The 23,875-nt window shown below is 33.1% G+C and overlaps 1 protein-coding gene across 1 annotated transcript; it reads left to right on the forward strand.

Moving 5' to 3' along the window:
• Positions 1 to 206: 206 nt before the first annotated feature.
• LOC129220109 (uncharacterized) lies at positions 207 to 23,690 on the forward strand. Its single transcript, XM_054854453.1, has 6 exons — positions 207 to 315; positions 2,891 to 3,202; positions 11,787 to 11,872; positions 13,161 to 13,341; positions 15,979 to 16,157; positions 22,670 to 23,690. The coding sequence occupies exons 1-6, from the start codon at positions 207 to 209 to the stop codon at positions 23,468 to 23,470; spliced, it is 1,668 nt and encodes a 555-aa protein (XP_054710428.1). The 3' UTR covers positions 23,471 to 23,690.
• Positions 23,691 to 23,875: the final 185 nt, after the last annotated feature.

The following is a 23,875-nucleotide window of genomic DNA, read 5'->3' on the forward strand; positions in this document are numbered from 1 at the left end:
TTTTAAAAATTGAAGTATCACTCCAGAGGTTTTGTTCAGGAGAGGCGAATTCAAACTATAACCGCGTTGTTTGTTTACTTCCGGAAAATTTTCGCGCCGTTGGTGCTTCATCTTAATTTCCCCTATTGTGTTATTGTAAACATTTTTGTTTAATTGAAATGTTCAACCAAGAGTTAGCAAAAAAATTAAACAATGTATTTCAGCTTATGTCTGAAAATAGGATACGAAAAGATATTGATGACACATTATTAGAGAAACTGTTAAGCTTTATTAAAAGTGCCGGCATAGTGACAGAAGGTAAAGAAAGTAAAAAAGGTAAATCTTTTTTTTTTTTTTTGATGTATTCTCGAAATTTACGTGTGATGAATAGAATATAAAAATTTCATTTTTATTAATGATTACTGCTTCCTGCCATTTAAAAAATAGATCATGGTTTGTTAATGCATTGTACTTTGTCCTCTAATTCTAATGAATAGTTTTATATTTTTTGGCTGTCAACATTAAACTAATTACTGGAAAGCTATTTCTTAGAAGCTGCAAGAAAAACCGAAGTTCTGAATCTTATACATGGTTTGAAATTTTTGTTTAAATTAGTCTACCAGAAAATAAAAATAATATTCTATTGGATGAAAATCTTGCATTTCAAATCTTTAACAGGTTCATTGCATATTCATATGTTCACTACATACATCATTTAAGGCTTCCTGTAACAATTTTACAACATTTAAAGTGGTATTTAAATTCTAATTTACTTTATTTTACGTTTAAATCTTTTTAGTTAGTTATGGGTTAGTGATACTCAACCTGTGCCCTGCGAGCTTTTGTAGGAGCTCTGGTCATTCGCATTTCTAGAGCTTGAATATGACTCATTGTGGCAATAAAAGAAATTGGCCAAAGAGATAAAACTTTTCAAATTTGCCCTGCAAGACAAATGTCTGATTGGAAAGGTCCTTTACGATCCATCTGTTGTAGTTTTACCTTTTTTGGCCATCGTTAGCCAGAGACAGGCCTATAATTTATGCCTCCTATACTTTATTTGGATTGCAAACAGCGGTCCACCTTTTTTTTGCAAGTCATTAGGTGTCAGGGGTCGAACCAGGTTTTATTTTAAGTCTGCATTTTCTGGGGGGGGGGGGGAATTGGGACTTTTTTTCTTTTCGTAAAAAATACTTTTTATGAAAAAAATCCTGTCACACCTTATACAGCATGTTTAGCTATCAAAAATCAAATCTGAAATCAGTCTTAATATACTTCACTGGGAATGACTCGGAAGCTGGAGGTCTTTTTACTAATGTTTTGCCTTCTGACAAATTGATTGAGCTTTAAAGTGATGAAAGAACTTTTTACAAATATTAAAATGTGTGGGTGGTCTAATTTTCAGATTTTATGAAAAAGAATTTTATGAATGAGCCACAAAGAGGACCAAATTTGAGCCTTAATTGATCCCTGGGTATGTAGAAATCTTGGACAAACAGTGATCATTTAGGTTGCTTCCAAGGTTTTGTTATCAGAATAAATGTTTATACAGTAAAACCTCTCTTAACGGACTCCCCTCCTATGCGGACCATTTTTAATTCCCCGATTCCAAGGCAAATAATATTGCTAAACCTCTGCTAAACCTCTGTCCCGTGAACACCCCTCTATTGGGGGCAAAAAAATTTGCCCCGTTTGTGTCCGCATTAGAATGGTTTTACTGTATTAAGTATAAATATTTAATTGAAATTATTTTAAAATTAAAGTGAACACATCAATGAATAAAACCACTGGTTTTATTAAATTGTTAAATTGTGCTCTATGTTTAAATTATTTATAATTGTTTGAGAATATTTTGAGTTGATCCCAAAGAAGAATGAATCCAGTGCTTACAGTCAAGTCCTGTTTATATCAGGGGTTCCCCTGCTTATATGAAACTGAAGGAACCAGAGAAATACTCTCATTCTATACGGGGGAGGGGCAATCCATCCCCCTCCCCCCTGTCTTTGAAAAATTAATCCTTTTATGTATAAGTGGGTGTGGTGTATTTGTTTTCCGATGAAATAAACATTGAGCATATTACATAGTTTGCTAGAAAAAAAAAATTCAAAAAGATAGACCACCAGAGAAACCATTTTGCTGTTATAGGGCCATTCCACCTTCATGTGCGGGACAAAAATATGCTTACATTTCATTAACATGTCATCATATCTCTTAATATTTTAATGAAATAGAGGTTAACAATTTTTTTAATCTTTACATTGGATACAAAGATTGTTCCTGACACAATTATATTTTTATTAAACAATTTTGTTAATTTAAAATAAAATTTATTTATGTGTGTCACATTCGAGACATCCAAAGTCAATCTCTGGTAACTTGCTAATTAATAACCTAATGTTTTTGCTTTATTAATACAGCAATGACAAAACAAATTGTAGATTTTGAATGCTATGGTTCCAACGTAAAGGAAACATATCTCATTAGTTAAGAAATAATTAGTTAAACCATTCAAAAAAAATGTTTTTGCACATCCATTAAAAATGGTCATTTAGTCTCGCACATGACAGTTCCTATATTTCATAAAATAGAAATAATTTTTAAAGAAAGTTTTTGCCTAAGAAATCACAAACCCATGTGTGACTTCTTAAGCAACAACATTTTGTTCATCATCCTTTTAAATTATTACTTTTTATGAAATATATGAAGCATCACATGGAATAGCCCTACAACAGTATTTTAGGATAAAATGACATTGAACTTTGTCCCTACCCGTACACAGGGAAATGTTGCAACTGTTTATATTCTTATTAATAAAATTTATGCTTTTTTTTCTTTTCTTTTTTTCAATGTTTTTATTCCAGGTTTAGCTTTTGAAATATTATATTTAAATTATTTATTTCTGTTTGCTTCGTAGATTTCCTTGAAAAGTTAGTACAGGAAACAGATGCTCTGCAGTTGATAGAGAAAGCCTTAAACTCTGCTGGAGGACAGACTAAGGATTTATGTGAATCAATCGAAGTATTTTGTATTAAAATGTTTGGAGCCATATTGGAAGTGGAAGAATTATTTGTTTCCTATAAAAATTCATTGCTTCTGGAATCCATTTTTGTTATCTGCAAGTATACTGACATTCCTACGTTGTCTACATCAATACTTGATGCTCTTCTAGTATTCTCGTTGTGTATTGCTAAACATGATGAAGGAACTAAGTGGTCATCGGAGCGAGGTAACTATTTGATCTTTGAATTTTACATATTTAAAGATTAGAAATACATTTTGCTCTCTATTTAACGACTCTCTATTTAAGGACTTTCTATTTAAAGACTGCTTTTCACGATCCCAGATGGTCTACTGTAGTTTTAAAAACACTCTATTTAACGATGCTTTCTACTTAAGGACGATTTTTTGTGGTCATTTGAAAGTCATTTAACAGAGTGCCAACTGTAGCTTTGTGCTATAAATAAATTATATTCCCTAGATTTTCTTTCATTACTCAACTATTTTTAGCGTCGCTCTGATAACTTGATGCTTGACCTTAGACGAGCTAGTTTACTTTTGGGTTGTTTGAAAAGAAATTCTTAAATTGGCATGGTGCTTATAATCCTTATCAAAACATAAAACATAAACCAAATTTCCTCTTCCCTTTTTCAACAAATGGAATCAGAAGTCAACTTATCAGAGTGACACCATAAAATACCTCAAGAATTGTTTCTTAATCTCTGTGTGTGTTGTAAATTTCCCAAGTGCATCACATTTTTACAATGAGAAAAATTTGCATTCTAATATATTCTTAACTCCCTAGTGGCTTTCCCATTAATGGTGTTGCACTTTCTGCAGCATGTTTCACACCCCCTCCCCCGTTTTGTTTCAAAGTGCCACGCTTCGCCTTACCCATTCCTTTTCTCATATGTCTTGCTATATTATATTTAAGTATTTTGTAATAAAAATGCTTTCATTTCAACCAAAATGTGTGATATCACACTTCTTGTTACACCCTCCCTCTCCATTATCACAATTTCATGAACCCACTTTTCCCCTTAAAGCATGACACAATACTTGTTGACAACCCCTATGATACTTCTTGGAACTAGGTTTCAAAAGAAAACTAATTTGGATCTCTCATTTTTCAATAGGAACAAAAAAACGGGGAGGAGGATATTCTCAATTTTACAAGTTGACTTTTACACCAAAATAATGCCTAAAACTATTAAAAACTAGCTACAAATAAATAAAAATGTAATAAAGCTAATGCAGATTTTTTTTCTTTTCTTTCAAATATTGCTAAAGTGCATGACTGTACTGGACTCATAATTCTTTTTATAATTTTTCATGGACATGAATTACCAGAAATATTTTTATTTGCTAAGGTATGGAATATGTGTGCGGTAAATTTTATGAATCCTGGATTTTGCTACCATATTTTTTCTAGCTCTAACTAAAACTTAAAGAAATGAAATTTTCAGATGTCCCCCCCCCCCCCCCCATAGTGTGGGCCGTAAAAGGACTACTCACACGAGGGTGTTGCTTCATGCTTTCTCCAAATGACATGTTGTTTATGAAACACACATTTGGTCTTCAACAAGCACACAGATTAAGGTGCAAAGTGTGGGAAATTTCAACTAATACATCAGCACTTTATAATACACTAGTGGCACCCACAGGGCTTTGCCCGTAGTGGAAAATTAAAAGGTCTTTTGGTTCGCCTGTATATTTACAAATAATGTATGATGAGATAAATAAATACCTTTGTGCTGAACAGTAAAGTAAGACAGAGCAACGTTAGAAGAAGCACAAATTTGTAAATTACAGCAGACACGTGTTTCGGCGTTACAGGGAATGCCTTTTTCAATGCAAAAAATAATGAGCTTATTGATGAAAAGACATCCGACAAATTTTCATCCATAAGCTCATTATTTTTTGCATTGAAAAAGGCGTTCCCTGTAACGCCGAAACACATGTCTGCTGTAATTTACAAATTTGTGCTTCTTCTAACGTTGTTTTGTCTTACTTTAATGTATGATGAATTTCTCGCCAACTGGCTTGCCCATGTTATGGTTCCACGTTATAATAACTTGGTAATTTACTCATCCATCTTTTGATAATTTTGCTCGGTAAAATGTTCTTAAAATTGGAATAGAAAAAGAACAAAATCGAATTCTCAAAAAATTGCTTCAAGGTGCACACCTCCATGCTACAAACTAATTCTGTGCCAAATTTCATGAAAATCAGCCAAACCGTCTAGGCGCTATGCGCGTCACAGAGATCCTGACAGACAGAGAGACTTTCAACTTTATTATTAGTAAAGATTACATAAGAAATGTGCTACTTACTGATCATTGTATTTCTATTGTAAATGTTGAAAGTTTAGAGTAATTTGTATGCAATTATTACCTTTTTCAAAAAATTGATAAAATATTTGTTTCTTTGAATTTCAGATATCCCAGACTTCGTATTTACAAGCTTTCAATCCAGCTCTTATTACGTTAGGAAATCAGCAGTCTCCTATTTTTCAGTAGTTTTGCCCATTTGGAGTTCTAAAGTAGTATCAATGTCAGATGCAGAGAGGAGCTTAACAAATGACTTTTTGAATAATATTTTGCTTAAAATTGTTTCCAGTATAGATTTTGAGGATCAACCTCAGAAAAGTAATGTGAGTGAATGTTGCATCATGACATTAGAAGAACTTTTAACAACGAAGGATAAACAACTTAGTTCTTTCAATGAAGTATTATTACGTGGAATGAAGTTGTATTTAGATAATGCTGCACAAACCAACTACCTCCACAGCAAAATCATCGATCTCCTCATCAAGCTGTTCACATTGTGAGTATTTGTGTTCCTTTTGTTGTATGTTTTTTTTTATTTTGTTTACATTTTTTTTGAGTAGATTTTTGTTTACACGATGATTCAATGTTACAGAAAACCAGAAATAGAATCTGTTCTGATAGATATTGTGAAATCTCTTTTGAAGCAATTGAATTTCGAATCAGCATACCAACTTGCTGCAGAGATCCTAAGGTAAGTTTCTTTAAGTAGTGTAGTACTGAACTACTAGGAGTACATTTGCAGGCCCCCGAGAACCAAAGCGAACTCCTTGTCAATTTGGTTGCCAGGTTTCCTTCGGCCATAAAACTTATATTACTCCGATTCCGAGCCTGGTCAACACAAGGCCTGGGCCCTAGTTTCAGATTAGGTTGTCAGGCCCTCTCGATGGGTATTTGCACATACAAGCTTAAGATAATGACATGAAAAGTGGCCACACACTTGTGTTAAAATTTTAAAAATGGGGAGATACCATCCCCCTTCGATTACACCTCTGATGATGTGTAAAAAATTGTTTCATTCATATTGAAGAAGTATTGGAGCACACCTGGACAATTAAGGAATTTAACTTCTACAAAAGTTGAGCCATTTTGTAAATATCACTAAATCTAATGAGTATTTATTTTGGGGCACAGCTTAGATCGGACATTAGAAAAATTATTTTTCTTACAGTCGGAAGTATAATTTCCTTTACTCTATTACTTTAGTTGGGAAGAGGAGGGAGGTGCAGTGTAATCCTACTGTTTGCTCACAAAAAATATGCTTTAATGCGTAATGAAAAATACACACTACAGAAACTCCTTTCTTCAGTGACAATTCAATGATATCAAAACACATTCTTTGTATACTCATTGTGGCGTCTTATGTATGTGTAAGCAGTTGAACAATACTTCATTATAATTTCTCATCTGTTGTCTTTCAAAAAAACCCAGAAATCATGGCTGTTTGGTTTTTTTTGTTTTTTTTTAAACATTTTATAAGGTAATTACTCATATGGTATTAGAATGTCATTCTATTACATTATATCACTAAGCCTGTTTAATTTCACAATTTAAACACATTATTTTCATGTTGTAAATGACTGAATTGTTTTGCAATGAATCAGAACAGAAACTAAAGTGTTTTATATTTTTCTGGCATAAGTTGGCTATTTTGAATTTTTCTTAAGACATGGCAATTATGCTTGTCAATTTTCATTCTGTTGTAACAAAAACTAAGTGTTAAAATAAATATATAAATGTAACTTTTAATCAAATGTGTGGGTGTGTAACAACTATATTTATCAATATATGGATGCTTCACTTGCCAAATCAATTAACTCCATAAAACAAAAAGTCGAGAAAAGTGATGAAGAAAACAGTGTTATATCCATAGGAGTGAATGGGCCGTCGTGTTACATTTTCTGCCATCGCAGGATCAGAAATGTACTGAACCAAAAGTTTAATATAAATTCACATTCTAAGCATTGATTAAGCACTTTTAAAGCAGAAATGAGGATTTTTTTTTAAAAGTGGAGTTAATTGAGCAATTGAGGCATCCATATATTAGCTCAAGGATCAGAACATTTTCAGTGATAAAATATGTGCTATTTTAATTTTTTTCTTATTTATAATTATTTATTTAATATTTTCTTTCCAGAGTATCCGAGAGATGTCATCCCATATCAGAAAATAATTTAAACTTCATTCTCTTGCCACTTAACATTTTGGCAGATGATGTACCTTTGGAAACAAGTGACGACATATTTCATATACTTCCCGATGTGAAATTGTGCGATAATTTAAAGTGTATAATTCGGGACAAGAAAACCTGCGTTGGAATTATCTGTAACATTTTACAGTCTCTTTCATCTGTGGCTGGCTTCATGGATCTTGAGGTATCTCATGAACTACTTTAACTTTTGGTCTTAAATTAATTTTAGTTTATGAAAGAAATTGGATTTGGGCCATTGCACTAACACGTGCAGGATAAAAAGACGCTTCGATTTGATTAATATTTTGTCATACAGTCGGCGCTCATTATAACGACCTATAAAGACCAATCCATTATAACGACCAGTGGTAATAGTCCCAACTTTGTTCCAATGAACTCTATGTTAATTTGCTTCCGCTATAACGACCGCTCTACATCATTTAATCCAATACAGCGACCGAATTCAGCGATTCACACTATTCCTGGTGTTTTTTCCAATGCTACTAATATGTAACTTGAAATGACCTTCATTACCGTTTACGAACTGGAAGAAGGTGAAGATTACAAAGTGGGTATTCTTACAGCTTTGCATCTTTCTAAATCAGCATGGAATTCAGAAAAGACCATCAAGAATTGCCTCCACCATGTTTATTTTAAAAAGCAAAGAAAAAATGCTTAAACGATTTTTCAGGAAATCCAAGATGAAAATTTCGATGAAAAAGATAAAATGCTGTAAAAAATTTCTAAAAAAAATGAAATTATTAGAAGTGTTAAACTTTAACTGTTATGCTAAAATCAATTATGATTTAGAATGTGTCAAACACGTGTCTGTCAGAAAATGAAGTACCTCTCGATATTGTGCACAAAAACAAATTAATGTATCATGATCAGATGAAGAAGAAGAAATTAAGACCAAAGTTCCCAGTATGAAAAATGTTTCAAATGCTCGAGAGACTTTTTAGTGTTTCTTTGAATGGAAAATTATGTTTTGCAAAAATCATATGTGCTAAAAAGGAAAGCAACCCTTTCTGATTTTATCTTCAGAAAATAAATGATTTGTAATTACTGTAATACAATTTTTCCTATATTTTCTACTTAGAAATATTTTGTCATAATTTGCACCCATAATTAAAAATGAAAAATCCCATGATAAAAAATAATTTGGACATTTTACTGGAATCTTTAAAAAAGTGCCAATTGTATTGGAACAACGGAACATACATGATGCATGTGTATATTTAAAATAAATTCTATCTCTTATAATGACCACTCATTATAAAGACCTTTTTCTCTGGCACGGAGATGGTCGTTATATCGAGCGTCGACTGTATCTCTAAATATTTTAATTTAACAGTGGTAGGCGAATTTTTTAACCTTTGCATTTGATACAAAGATACTTCTAACATGGTTATATTTTTGTTAAAAAATTTTGTTACTTAAAATTTAATTTATTTGCATGTGTCACGTGCGGGACATCTAAAGTCAACCTCTTGTAACTTGCTTACATATTAGTTAATATTTTTGCTCTATTAATGTATTAATGTTAAAATGAATTGCAGATTTTGAGAGCAAGGGTTCCAATGCAAAGGAAACATATCTTATTTGTTGAGAAACAATCATTTAAACATTGAAAAAAATTATGTATTGGTCCCTTCCACAAAAATGTAATTAGTTTGTCCCCCACGTAACAGTCCATGTGTTGCGTTAAAAAGTAATTATTTAAAAAAAATAATGAGGAAAACTTTTGCTTAAGGAATCACAACAAACCTTGTAATTTGATAAGTAACAAAATTTTATCATTACTTTTTTAAATTGCTATTTTTAATGAAATACACCTTGTATAACACGGTTAATTTGTTCCATGTAGCACCGAAACTGTGTTATACAAGACTTTTTTTAAAAATAACTTTTTTACTTATTTTTAATTCTAGCTATGTATGTGCATGAGAAAAATCAGGTAAAGATGTATCGTGTTGTATCGAAACCGTGTTCCGTGTTACATCGAAACTGTGTTATACGAGACTTAGAAATAATGTAAATCAAGGGATGTGTACCGTGTTATATCGAAACAAAGTTTCATAAAAACAAAGTAAAAACTTATTAGAGTTACCAAACATTAACAGAATGTATTAAACAAAAATGAAATTCAATCTTTTTTAAAGTTAACATTCGTGTTATATCAAAACCCTGAAGTATTAAATTCAAGTTTCGTACCAGTGTAGTATCGAACCGTGTTATAATAATCGCAAATTTGGTGCCGTGTAATATTGAAACCATATTGTAGAAGTACCACGTTATGCGAGGGACGCCTGTATATGAGGCCTCATGAGCAAGACAAAATTACCGATTTCCGTGGAATGGTCCAAAACAATGCACAACTGATTATTTTAATTTTCAGCACATAGGTATTTATTCGTTATTCATTACCTTAGAACCTTGTTTATACGGATTAAATTTGTAGTTTTGGACATGGGCGCCCATATGCAAAATTTTAAGGGGGAGGGGCTCAGACTTTTTTCTATGGTTTAGAAACCAATTTCAGTACAGATTAGAGTTGTTAAAGTTTGACAATTAAAAAAAATTATTCATTAATGACTGGAGAAGAAATGTTTTTACATTTTTGGAAATGAAAAAGTACTAAAAGCAAGGAAGTTCTGATTTCTGGGGGGGGGGGGGGGGCTTGAGTCCCCACTTGCTCCCTATATGGGCGTCCTTAGTTTTGGAGAAAAAAATTATGTTTACAGAAAATTTTACACATTGTTATATCTAAGATACTAACTATAAGGATGCCAAACATTTGTTTTTCATTTTGGTTGAATGCTAATGCATAGTTGTACAAAGATTTATGGTGCAATCAAGACACTGCTGCAGCTGAACTATAATGGTAAAGCGTTAGATTGACCATGCTTAATGGCACACGTGTGTGAACCAGAAGACAGTAGACCAATTCTTTGTTAAAAATTATATAAAATCATCAGTTTCTCACTAAAAGTATGCATAAAAAAATTACTTTCAAAAATATTTTTCCCAACGATTGATGGGCAAAATTTGGCCGATTATAAATAATCAGCAAAGTGGCAGATTAATCGGCGCATCCCTAATATGTATGATGTTTCTCAATGCTTCTTTCTATTGCTTGTATTTTCTTTTATTTCTATTGCTTGTATTGGGAAAAAAAATATTATTTTTTATTTCTAGGCTCTACAGAAAGTTGTGTCTTGTTTGAACATTGATAAGTGTGAACAAAACTTGGAAGAACTCTCCTACCACACGGTTATACTGCAACACAGACTAGTTCAGATTAACATCATATCACTGTTTAAGTCTATTGCAACTGAAGAAGGTGAAAATTATTCCATTAATAAATAATGTTCAACATAATAGAGTTTTGGGGCTTTCCGCATCAAATCAACCAGGGGTCCCTTTTTTTCTTAAATGTGGAACCAGATAGCCATTCAGCATTCACCCATTCGGTACTACAAAACTGGTAGTAAAGGGGCACTTAATACTAAGCCATCCTTGTCCCTAACACAGATCAACAATAACTGACTTATTCATCAGGAGATGGCACTTCTAGTCATCTCAACTTTCCCAATTTGAACATGAAATTAAAGGGGAGAGACATTTTCTCCAACCTCCTATACCTGGTAAACCGCTTAGTGGCCGACTACAAGCCTTTCGATTCCACAGATTTAGTGTGTATGTATCCCGCACTTACTTTATGGCCTTTTACAACAAGCTTATGATCCTCTAATCTCCAGTTTGATGTCATACAGTCAAACCAGTAGGCTTCCTCCAGCCTAAGGGTTTAGACCTTGACATTCTAGTTTTCAACCATTTTTAATTATATTTTGTGATCATCAAGAATTAATTACAAATCCAGTTTTTTAAAAATATTTTGGATCAGCAGTAATTTTGAAAGCTCTAAAAGTGACTAAAAAAATATCAAACTTTGCTTTTCAATAGTCTACATTCTTCCAAAATCTAATAACTCTTTGCATTTTTGATTTACATTGATTGGTTAAGACAACTGAGACAGTTTCTTTAAAATCAGTCATGTGAAATAATGAATTATGAGTTTTTCAAGCTGGGGAAAACCTAAAAGATGCGTTCAAGTTACGTTTATTATTCTGTACTAATTAAAATTTAATCTAAAATAGGAAGTGACATGGGCTAAAAAAGTACATGTTTGTTTCTTATTGCTTCAGTACTAATTTCTCATGTCTGACATTTAAAAATGTAATGCCATTTATTTACATGTCTAATGTAATGTATTTTAATTTTTTTCATTTTAGTGTACATGATTTTGAACAGTGAGCTGATTTTAACATTGTATAAGCATTTGATATTCTTTTTGGAAAAATTATTTACATTTGACTTTGTAAGTTAAAGTATTTGACATTTTCTTCTTTCTTATATTTTCCTCTTTATTTTTAGTAATCTCCTAAGCAAATTCCCCTTTAAAACTTTTGCATGTGTTCTTTTCATACCATTTTAATACCAATTGTTTTTCTTTTCGTTATGAAAGTGTCTTTTTCATAGTGCCAAATGTTTCGGATACTATCATCCATATAAAGTAGTTGCAAAAGATTATAAAGCAATAGGTACTATTATTTTTACCTTTAAGATAATTTATATTTTCCCTTATTACTCCGCACATGCAAATGTTCAAGCATTACTGCGTGTGATTAAACAAAAAATCCAACATAAATAAAGCACAAATTCTTAAAAAAGTACCTCATATAGCTATTTCAAGACTACAATTGAGCTTCTTCATCAGTGCAAAAAACTCACCAAACCAGAAAGTTCTGAGAGTAATAAACGTTAACCACGTGGACACTTGAATTTTTACCAATTGAGTCAACCAATAGCAATTCACAAACAGGCATTAACGAACCAATCAGCAAACTACAAGTCAACCCAGGGGCACGCAGCCCCAGGGGGGGGGGAGAGAACCAATCAGAAGCCAAGAAATAAAAAGTGAGAGAAAACAAAGAACCCAAAAAAGCAATAGCAAAAATGTCTTCCAAATATCATGAAAAATGGAGTGCTAAAAAATCAATAACTAGAGAATGAGAATTTTTCTAAATTAAATATTTTTTATTACACTATGTATCCAGGGCCGCCGAGAACCAAAACAGGACACTTGTCAGTTTAGTCACAGGGCTCCCTCCCCCATAAAACTTGTAAAGTATATTGCTCCGATTCCGAGCCGAGCCTTAGTTTCCGACTAGGATGACATGGTCTCTTGTCGGCCCTGTAAGTATATGGAAAACCTAAGAAAATCCTTATTTCAGGCCTAATTTGATTTTTATTCCGTATTAACATTTTATTGTTAAATTATTTTCTACATTATTTCTAATTAATATAATTATTTCTGAAATTTTTATTAGTATATTAAAACACATCCATGGGGCTGCGAATACAGCTGCTAAAGTAAACCTCTGCCTTCATTGAATCCTGTGGGCACTCATGTTTTGCCTTGCTTTTTTTTTTTTAAAGTTTTGTATTTTGTTTTATAAAAAAGTACAATTGAGAATTATTGGACAAGTTTTTGATGTAAACAACATTTTATTTTGAACCATTTTGTTTCATTTATTTATTCATTTGCTAAGTTTTTATTTTAATAAATATTATTAATTAATTGATTATAACTTTTTTTAATGCAGTTCATATGTGATACTTTAAATCTTCTGAAAAAGATGACAGCTTTGACCTCAAAGAATAGTTTTCAACTACCTGGTGAACTTAAAGAGAAGCTTACCCAGTTATTATGCAAGAAATTGCTTGGTACCAGAGAAAGTATTGTTGAAAGTGCTGTTAGTTTGGCTGCCCAAATTATTAATGCAGGTATTCCAGTTCATCTTTTTCTTTGAATTGTACATAATAAAATATAATTCGTATATAATTAACATTTTAATGGTGCTTTTGATGTTATTTTAATTAGATGGCAGGTTATTTTCATTGAGATTTTCACTTTATTTGATAACTTTGTTTCATATATGGCGAATTATTTTACATTTTAACAGCTTATTTTAATTATCTGGCAAATTATTTTTCATTTTAATGGAACTCTTAGTTTTGTTTAAAAGTTCATTGAAACGACAAAATAACGTATGGTGTTGCCAAACAAGTAATGACAGCAAAGAATAAAATAAAATAATCCCAAAGATTTAAATTTAGTAATTTGCTGTAACATACTTTTGTTCAGGGCCTATTGATTAACATAAGAAATATCTATCCAATATTGTAATTCATATATTAAAGAGTTGAGAAGGATCATCAGGGCTAGACTAAAAACTTTAGTGACTAGTGAGCAAGCACGTCGAGCTAAGATGGCTCACTACCAAACGGCACGACCTTGAGGATCAGGGATTTGGACAAAATTGTAGAAATATGTCAATTTCCCTCAGATATGAGCCCAGGTAGAGCGGTTTGACTGCATAAGCCCTAGTTCGGCTGCAACGGGGGTCCAAAGTTGCTAATTTGGACCCATAAATTACGTGTATTAACATATTGTAACGGATTCGGTGCGACTTCCACTTTCTTGAAATGAAGACACAGTTCTTGATAAAAACACAGGAAATTTATTTACACTATGTACAGGAAAGATCTTCAACAACTGCCAAATTATTCATCAGCAATTAAGCAATTATCACACAACACCGTAAACTCAACGTTTACACACGTATTTACTTCCAAATACGAAAACAACACAGCGAAATGCCTCGCTATAAACAGAGCAAAAATCTTCTCAGTTCGAAATATCAATCGAAACTAACTGTTTATCCATCGCTAACGGCTTAAATACACCGAAAAGAAATTTCTCAAATATTCCACACGCTTCTGTAAAGTAGTAGACCGTTATCAATGAAAAGAAATAAAATAGGGGTCGTATACTTTAGCCGAATGAAAAAGGGGGTTGTATATTCATTACGGGAAACTATTTACAGGTTACGTTCCTACAATAATTACTATTTACAGAATTTGTAACAATATAGTTTCAAGATATTTATCGTTTGCAAATGAAACTAATTATTTTCATTTTATATTGATAGTTCGTTAGTAAAAAGTACAGTTGGCTCTCTGTTTAAGGACGCTCTATTTAACGACGGCTTTTCACGGTCTCAGATGGCTTACTATAGTGTTAAAAGCATTCTATCTAAGGACAATTTTTCGTGGTCCCTTGAAAGTCGTTAAACAGAGAGTCAACTGTATTTACTTTTCGCTAATAACAACCATTTACTTTAACTGGATATTTACCGTCTTCTATCAAAGATATTCCCCATTGATAAGCAAAAAATGGTGTAGAGTTCCTCCTCTACCATTTAGCTCTGATTTATTGCACATAGCACATTAAACGACCAAAATATGAGATTGTTTCAACTTTTTAAGTTCGGTAAACTTTTCAAGTTTATTTGTAATAATGCCTACAAATAAATAGACTTTCTCCTTTCCACTCGTAGTACTAGTAAAAGACACCGAATGTGTTGGGAGAACAAAAATTGTGCCGAAGTCTCAAATTCCAATGAGAGCGCCAATACATTTCTGGGGTCAAACTAGCAACTTTGATCCCTCGTTGTAGCCAAACCAGGGCCTATGCAGTCAAACCGCCTTACCGAGGTTCATATCTAGTGGGATTTGACCTAAATCTAGAATTTTGTCAAAAACTGTGACCCTCAAGGTCGTGCCATTTGGTAGTCAGCTATCTTTATGGGACTGCATCAGCAGTTCCGAGGTTGGCGAGTGTAAGTGAGTTTAGAGTATTCTTTCATGTTAAAAAATAAATAAATAAATAAAATAAAATATATATTTAATTACCTATTAAAATTAATATAAAATTAAATTAAATATTTCTTAACATAAAATTAATTTTTCAGCATCTTAACTGTAGCCAACATGTGATTGATCAACAGCCAAAAGCTAATTTAAATATCAATGGACCAATCAGGTGTGGGCACACATGTAACTACACACATAACTGCATTTCCAACTGTTGGTTTTCAGCAACATGTTTTGATTTTCACCATGTATTCAGTTGCCTTTTATCTTGCAAGAAGCAAGTGCTGTTCATGTTAAATTTTAAAATTTAATGTTTTCATGTTAATTTTTTTTATTCATGTTTAAAAAGATTTTTAAAGAAAGGTTTATGCTCTGATTTGAAACAGATAAGTAACTTTTAATTATATGACAGTGAGCAGGGGGCAGAGCCCGCTAATTTATTTTAACGCCTTGATTGCAAACCAGGTTCAGCTACATATTTACAGATGTAGCCAAATTTATTTTAAAAAGATAACAAAAAGCAACTATAATGAACAAAAAAGTTGGTACATTTAATTCCATTTAATTAAATGAAATTTTGTGATTAAAATATTTATTTATATTTAAACAATTGTACTGGTGCAGATTTATACTTAAAATGTATTGCTTTGTGTCAAACTGAAATTCTGATTAATCAACAATATGTTAATTTTTTTGTTATACCAGATTATTCTGATTGGCAAGAAAATATATTCAAATATGACATTTCCTCAATTGTCTGGGATTTAGCTGTTGAAGGATCTTGTGATGGAACAGTAAAAGCCACAGCTATAAATGCTATAACAGAAATATGTATGCAACCAACATACTGGACGAATATCTCTTCTATCAAAGGTGTTTCAGAGGTATGCCGATTCCAACAATTTTTATAGAGTGTTATCCTTTGCATTCTTCTGCATGTTTTTCTGTTAGATAATAACTACAGTAGACCCTCGTTTTACGCGGGGTTGCGTTTCATGGAAATGCCGCGTAAATTGAGACCTAATACTAGTGTTAAAATAGGGGTTTGGTTCCGTAGATATCAAAATACTTCATTCTAGTGATGACTAATTGTTTAATAAGTTTAATGTGTACTTATATCAACTTTTATGCACAACATGCATAAAGAAAACATAAATTAATCACGTGTTCTGTTTATAAAGACGAGCTGGTTATAATAGTCTTTTTGGAGTCATTAAGAATTTTTTTTCTGTAATTCTTTGCAGAGCATTAACGCACTTGCGTCATTTCCATGACCTTCACTAACAAATCAGAAAGGTCATTTCTATCGTCTAGGAATGGCTCAAAATTTTCAATGTGAACGTCTTTGGTTGTGTGTCACTGATGTCGATATCCTCGTTGGTTTTGACCGGCTTTGTCACTCCTAAAAGCTCGTCCCAGTGAGTTCTGAACTGGGTGAGTATAATAACTTTACTTCTGGAAAGAGCTATGGAACCGATCACATAAAATGTCTCCATGACCCAAGCTCGATTGTTAGCACGCCAAAATGCAGTTGATTACGCATAATCTGCAATCTTTAGGAGTTTAGATTTTGAAAGAGGGGAAATTTTCATCTGTTTGCATTGCCGCATCCTCGTAAAATAAAATAAAGGTGTCAAATCTTAAACCGCTAATAATCGAAACAACGTTAAATAAATCTGCATAAAACGAGGGTCTACTGTACATAATATAATGTACTTGTAATAAGTGTGAATTATTTTACCTGTGCTTTAGCAGTTATTTGCATTTTTTGCAAAAATATCATTTACTTAACTGCATTAGTATGCTTTTTAATCCGTATTATCAATGAATCAAAAACTGAAAGCTTTGAACTGAAGGACAAGCCATTTTTTCAAACAGATAGTTAAAAAAATACAGTTAAACTCTGTGAATACAAAATGCCAAAAAAAATGAACCTGTTCGTATTAGCTGTTATTCGTTACAACCATGAATAAATGAAATGGGCCAGAAAAAACTGCATATATATATTTTAAAATATATGTTATGTATATTATATTACATTGCAACTCTTTTGGGATGTCTACCTTTTCCTTTTTATAATGAATGAATATATGTGTGAATACTGCTTTCCTTTTTATGTCCTCCATGATAAGTTTTTAAAGAATAACCCCAAAAAAGCAATATTTAATTTATTGGAAACAAACAATTATCAGGATACATACTATGGATTTTTTTCTTTCATGAAGCAGAAAAGCTAAGCTGATTTACAACATGAAATAACGTACCTTATCGATGTTCTATGAGGGACTAAATGGAAGAGCCTAAGATAGGTGGGGCGATCATTTTTATTGTATGCAGCTGTTTTAGCAATACGACGAAGAACCTATTTCTGTACCTTAGAGCCGGTCACATTATACGTAAATCACATTATGATAATTTTACAAGAGAGAAAAAAACATTTTCTGGGGCATGCAAAGGATGGGACATACCCCTTTTAACCCTGGTAAAAAATTAAAAAGGATTTTTGAGCAATCAAGATTGCTTATTGCTTTCACTTGACTGTTTTGATGTGCTATGATTTTATTTTCCCGCCAGCACCCTCTGCAGCACCACTGTCGACCGGCTCCTCACAATGCTGTTCCTCTAGCGAAAACCGTCTCCAGGTTGCGTCAATATCCTACACTTACACGCATACATACACGCACATACACACTCACAAAAATGCATACACACACATGCATACATACAGACACCTACACACACAACTACCCACACACTCATGTCTGCACGCAGACAAACATATGTGCCTACATACATACACATTCCCCCTCCACACACAAACACTCATACGCACAACTACCCACACACTCATACCTGCAAGCAGACACAAACACACACGCCTACACATACCCCCTACACACAAACACACATACCCCACACACACACATAAACACATGCGCCTGCAGCCTGCCACACATACACTTGTGATTGCGAAAAACATAATTTGAATTCAAGATGTCAAAATTCAATTATTTTTTTTATTATTTTTTTTAAAGAATTGCTTTCACATGGCTCAATGCGGAATAGCATTATGAAAACATACAATGAACTACAGTTGAACCTGTCTATCTCGAACCTGCTTATCTCAAAAACCTGTCTATCTCGAAATTTTTTAATTTCCCTGCATTTTCAGCGAAAATTTAATGTATTTTCCATGTTTATCTCGAAAAAAAAAATCCCGAATACCTCTATATCTCGAATTGCAGCAATGCTGACATTTTTGAATTCGAAGCCCAGCAATCTTCAAAACAGCAAACAACTTTCCTTAAACACAGAAATAGTAGCACTATTCTCAAGGGCAGGGGAATAAAAGGAGAACTTAGGGTATTATTTCACTTAGGTATTATTTTTTTCAGGAAGACTAACGAAAGGACAGTCATTTCGAGCACTTTCTCAAAAGCAGAGCAGAGGGCAGAGAATGGGAAAATGAGGAGAGGGCTGGGCTTGACAGATTTAACATGTGGGGTGACTTTTTCAATTTCGTGGTTTAAGGTCATTCAAATTAAAACCCGTTTCATTATCTGTTATCTGGTTTAGGTACTGATCCGAGAGTGATCTCTTGCTTGAAGTTGTGATTGCGTAGAAAACCGAGATGATAGGCGTGAAAAGAAAGTTAAAGATTTTTTCAAATGATGAAAAAGTGAAATTTCTAGCATTTTTGAACGGCAATCCATTAATGAAGAAAAATGAAATTGCCGCCAAGTTAAGTATGTACAATAGGGCAAGATGGATTTTCAGCCATTGCCAATCTCAAGAGAGGATAGTTGAATCTAAAAAAAATCAGGCACCGAAAAACAATAAAAGACTACATATTTTGCTTTCAAAAGGTATGCCTAAAATTTCATTACTGTCAAAATGATTCCTTAAACTTGCAATAAAGTGCTTAGTATAAAATAGTAGAATAAATACCTAACAAAACTATTACGGAAGAATTTTAATATTTTGCATGTTTAGTCTTTGGTATAAAATTCAAAAACTTTCATCATCAGATTCCAAATTTCAATAAGTTTCTCAAAACCTCCTTATCTTGATATTTTTTTACATCCCGTGAAATTCGAAATAGACAGGTTTGACTGTAGTAAACGGAAAATCGCAATTTTTGGACTTAAGTCAGTCTGGCTCTGAGCTACAGATTTGAAGAAGGGTGATATTAGGGAGACAGGTAGCAGTACCCAAAGGAATAGGCTGTTTTATCCAAGCAGACCTGTTCAAATGTAAACATGTGTATGAACTTTATTCTCTACACAAAAAGATTCAACATGCTTCACTATACTTCAAGAGCTTTCTTCAATGACTCAAAATTTCCCCAAAAGAATAACATGGTTTTGATTAGAAAAATTTTGGTGGAGAGGTCAGAAGTTTGGTTTAGTCTTAACTGAAACTTTAGTTTTAATCTAAACTTAATTACAAAATACCCATTTTAGCCGTGGTTTTGTATTAACCGAGTTCAACTACAGTGAAACCTCCCAATAGCGGACAGTCAAGGGACCAGAAGTTTTGTCCGTTATTGGGAGGTGTCCGCTATTAGGAGGAACTACTGTATTTACCTTTTTCAAAATGGGCTGTTGTTCCCTTTTTAGAACACAATCGAAACAATTGCGAAAGGTTTACTACATTTTACCTCAAGTGTAATTAATCTGTTTTTTCTTAATAAAGGTATACTGACAGCACACACTTGTCTTAAAAAGCATTTAATCAATTAAAGTAAACAGTTAAAACAGTTTGACATCTCTTTTTTTCATTACCAGCGGCGGCGATTCGGCGGAGCAACCCCCCCCCCCCCCACACACACACACACTTTTTATGGTTAATTTATTTATTTTATCTCGAGTATCACTATTGCATGATTGACAGTTGGCAATATGACCTTGAATATGGGCAAATCTTTTTCATGTATAAAAATTAAACAACCCAACGAAACCACGGCGCCATAAAGCCGACTACTACCGGCGCCGGTCTGCTCAACTGCATCTCCTGAGAGCCCCAGTTAGAAAAAGCGCCCAATTTCCTCTTTTTTATCGTAACTTTTGAATAGTTATTGTGTATAATATTCATTAAAATCTTAAGAAAAACGTACGTTAATTGTTAGACTGACATCAGTTTTCACTTATCTGCTTCAATACTCTCGAAACTAGCCGTTACAAAATTATGACTTTTATTTTCTTTTTCATTTTTTGCTGCCCGCAAAAAGTACCATGCCTTTTAGTTCTTTTTTTTTTCTGCCCCCAACTTTTAAGCCCCAATCGCTGCCTCTGCCCATTACCACCCTTTTAATTCCAAGAAACAGTGATAAGGAAATGACCGGGGGGGGGGGGATATCAGTTGTGGAGGATGAAAAGCTTTGTAAGGCAAGCAGTTACTAAGATATTCTGTGAAAAGAAAAAAAATGGAAGATCTACGATCGCAAGGGAAATTTTTTGTGAAATAACTGTCCGTTATTCGGAGTGTCCGTTATTCAGAGTGAATTACATGGAATAGCCTATATTGAGGGACTGGGACTCGCGAAAATGTCCGTTAATTAGAGGTGTCCGTTATTCGGGAGTGTCCGTTAAAGAGGTTTCACTGTATATGTTCAAAATCTGATACCAGAATGCAAAATTATTGAATACAAAATGCATGCATGATTCTCAGTTATTGTTACAGAAAGGTATACCCCACCAATAATTACAGAAATAGTCGAGTGCATTTAATATAATAAAATTATATTTTCCTGTCATTAAATGTCTTGAAACCTTTGCACTTTTCGAATCAGTTTTCATTTTTTTGTAAATACTCACGTTGTACTATAATCTCTATTTTTTTAATGCAGAAAGTGTACTTGTAAGTAGTCCAATAGTACAACTGAAAACTTTAAACTATAAAGGTGTCAAATCAGAGCCTGAGTGACATAAGGCCGAAAATTGCGATTTTCTTAGCGCATTGTATGTAGAAGCCTATTCCATATCAAGCCATGTGAACGTAATTCTCAAAACAAAATCCTTTTCATTTTTTTTACCAGGGTTAAAAGAGCACAAATCCCATCCTTTGCATATACACCAGAAAAAAAAATTTCTTCTCTCCTGTAAAATTATCATAATGTGACTTACACCATTCTGGCTCTAAGGATGGAATTGGCAAACGTCCAGTTAAGACAAGTGTATATGAATGAGAGGGAAAAAGTAAAAATTTGATGCGCGTGTTCCACTCATTTGAGTGAGACTCTGCTTAATTTAGACGCTGACATCCCTAAAAACTAATGGATGAATCCATTTCTGCCTGTAAACCAGATGTTTGCCTTTCCATACAATCCGTGGTCAGACAGTAGTGTGCTAGCCTTTAGTGCAGTTCTACAAGAAAAGATATTTATGTATAAAATTACTGATTTATGCGAAAAATGCCTATTTATTTATGCACCAGAAATGTATGTTTTACAAGTGCACTGATTAATCATGGGATTACATTTAAATAGAATTCAATTCAAACTTTCTGATAGTGGAAAGAGTTGAACCTCTTGGAAAATGTTCATTTGCATGAGAACTTATGTCTTTTACAGTCCTGCCTTTCTCTTGCTCTATGAAATAGTATTGAATTTCTGTTTTCTAATATTTCTCTAACCAATATTAGTTTAGTCTATAGTTTTTTTATTTATGCAATTACTACTTTAACGCTATTTTTACTTCCTTTTACAAAAAAGGAAGTATTGTATTCCCAAAAAAAATTTCACTCAAAAATCGACCTTAATTTCCATTTTGTGCACCCCCGAATGAATGCTGAGTTTTATTTTTTTTTCGACTCAACCACACGTGGACAAGTGTCTAAGAACGTATAGACACGCGAAATATCCATTTTGACAATTCCCAAGTTAATTACAAGTTTTCTCGTGACGTCTGTATGTACGTATGTATGTGCGGATATGCATATGTATGTTGCATAACTCAAGAATGGTATGTCCTAGAACGTTGAAATTTGGTATGTATACTCCTAGTGGGGTCTAGTTGTGCACCTCCCTTTTTGTTGTATTTGGGTGTTTCTAAAGGGGTCTTTTGCCCCTTTTCGGGGGGAGGATCATTGTTAATTTCAATGTAAACTCAAGTGGTGTTATATTTTTGACACTTGGCGATATATTGCCGGTATTTTGGTCGCCAAGTTTTGTCGCCAACTTGGCAAAAAAAGAAAATCGATTTTTCTTTTTTTTTTAAAAAATCTGAATTCAATTTGGATACTGTTGGTGATATTTAGAGAGTAAACTATTGAATCACATTAAAATGCCAATAATAGGAAAATAACATTAAATTGGAGTAAAAGGAAGTCATGTGATGCACACATCAGCTCGTTTTCTTTGCTAAACTGAGAATAATTTACCCACACTCTATTGCAGGTTGATGTGGAAAATATTTTGCTCATTTTTTCTTCTGATCAAGATTTTCTTGTCCAACGAGAAGCATTAAACTGCCTATTTAAATGGGTAAGAACAAAATGGAATTCGGAATCAAGCAGAATGAAATTGTTTGTCGTGTTGACATTGGCGATGAAGAGCCTAGATTTAGACTTGAAAATTGCAAGTTTGCATGCCTGGCTGTGGTTACTTGAAAATGAAAAGTATTTTCCAAAATTATCTGATGCAACTGATACTGAAAAATATCTCAAGTTTCTATCAGACTCGGGTTTTGGCTCTTCAGTACTACTCGCAATTGAAGATTCCGACGAGCCGGTTCAATTTACAGCAGCTGATATCTTAATGAAACTAAGAAATAAATTATTAAGTCTGGGTATTACGAAAAATTACAAGCCTCGAGAAAATCCAGTGGAGACTAGAAACAGTACAGAAGGTGCAACATGTAATGTTAATAGGGTGAGCAAGGAAGAAAAAACTGCAGGGATTGATAGTGTGTTGAGTTTAACTACAGCTCAGCAAATCGGCAACATTACCAAAATCACTGACATTAAGCAATTGTATTCTTATAAAGATTATGCTTTTGATTTAACGAAATCAAAAGATGTGGCGTGTACTGTAAGTGCTTTATGGACACGAATCTGGTCCGATTCTATTGATTCGATCACGGATAGCATTGAAAAAACGGATAATAATAACATCACCTATGCATTATCACTTCTGGAGGATATAATTGCTTCTGAAGAACTTCTTTCTGAATCTGAAGATACTCCAGATTGCTATTAAACTCTGTTCATGTACTTTCCATTTTTGTAATTTTTTTTTTTTAACACTGGATAAGGAGATTGTAAATGAAATATTAATGGCTTATTAGCTAACTTAAATACATTAACTTCTAAAAAATAAATTAAGGGATGCAGATTTCTTATGAATTATATTTAACAGCAATTGTAATTATTTCATACAAAGCCATCTATAGTTGGGGCAAATGTAACCTGCCTGCAGTATGAAGGCTGTGCAAATAATTATTACAGCATTACGACGCTGCCAGGTTAGGTTTACCCGAATTATAATGTTTGATTAATAATTACAGAGTGTTGATATTGTAAATAAATATGTATTTTCTTAATAAAGCTGTAAATTGTATTTTATTGATGCATGTATTGAAATAAAAGTGTTATAATTATTTAG

The sequence above is a fragment of the Uloborus diversus genome, chromosome 1, assembly GCF_026930045.1.
Source record: "Uloborus diversus isolate 005 chromosome 1, Udiv.v.3.1, whole genome shotgun sequence".
NCBI lineage: Eukaryota > Metazoa > Arthropoda > Arachnida > Araneae > Uloboridae > Uloborus > Uloborus diversus.

Excerpts from the sequence above, each read along its gene's own strand:
- LOC129220109 (XM_054854453.1), top strand. The coding sequence starts at position 207 with ATGTCTGAAAATAGGATACGAAAAGATATTGATGACACATTATTAGAG. Across the intron at positions 13,342-15,978 it reads TGCCCAAATTATTAATGCAG|ATTATTCTGATTGGCAAGAA; the intron begins GTATTCCAGTTC and ends TTGTTATACCAG. Across the intron at positions 16,158-22,669 it reads CTATCAAAGGTGTTTCAGAG|GTTGATGTGGAAAATATTTT; the intron begins GTATGCCGATTC and ends ACTCTATTGCAG.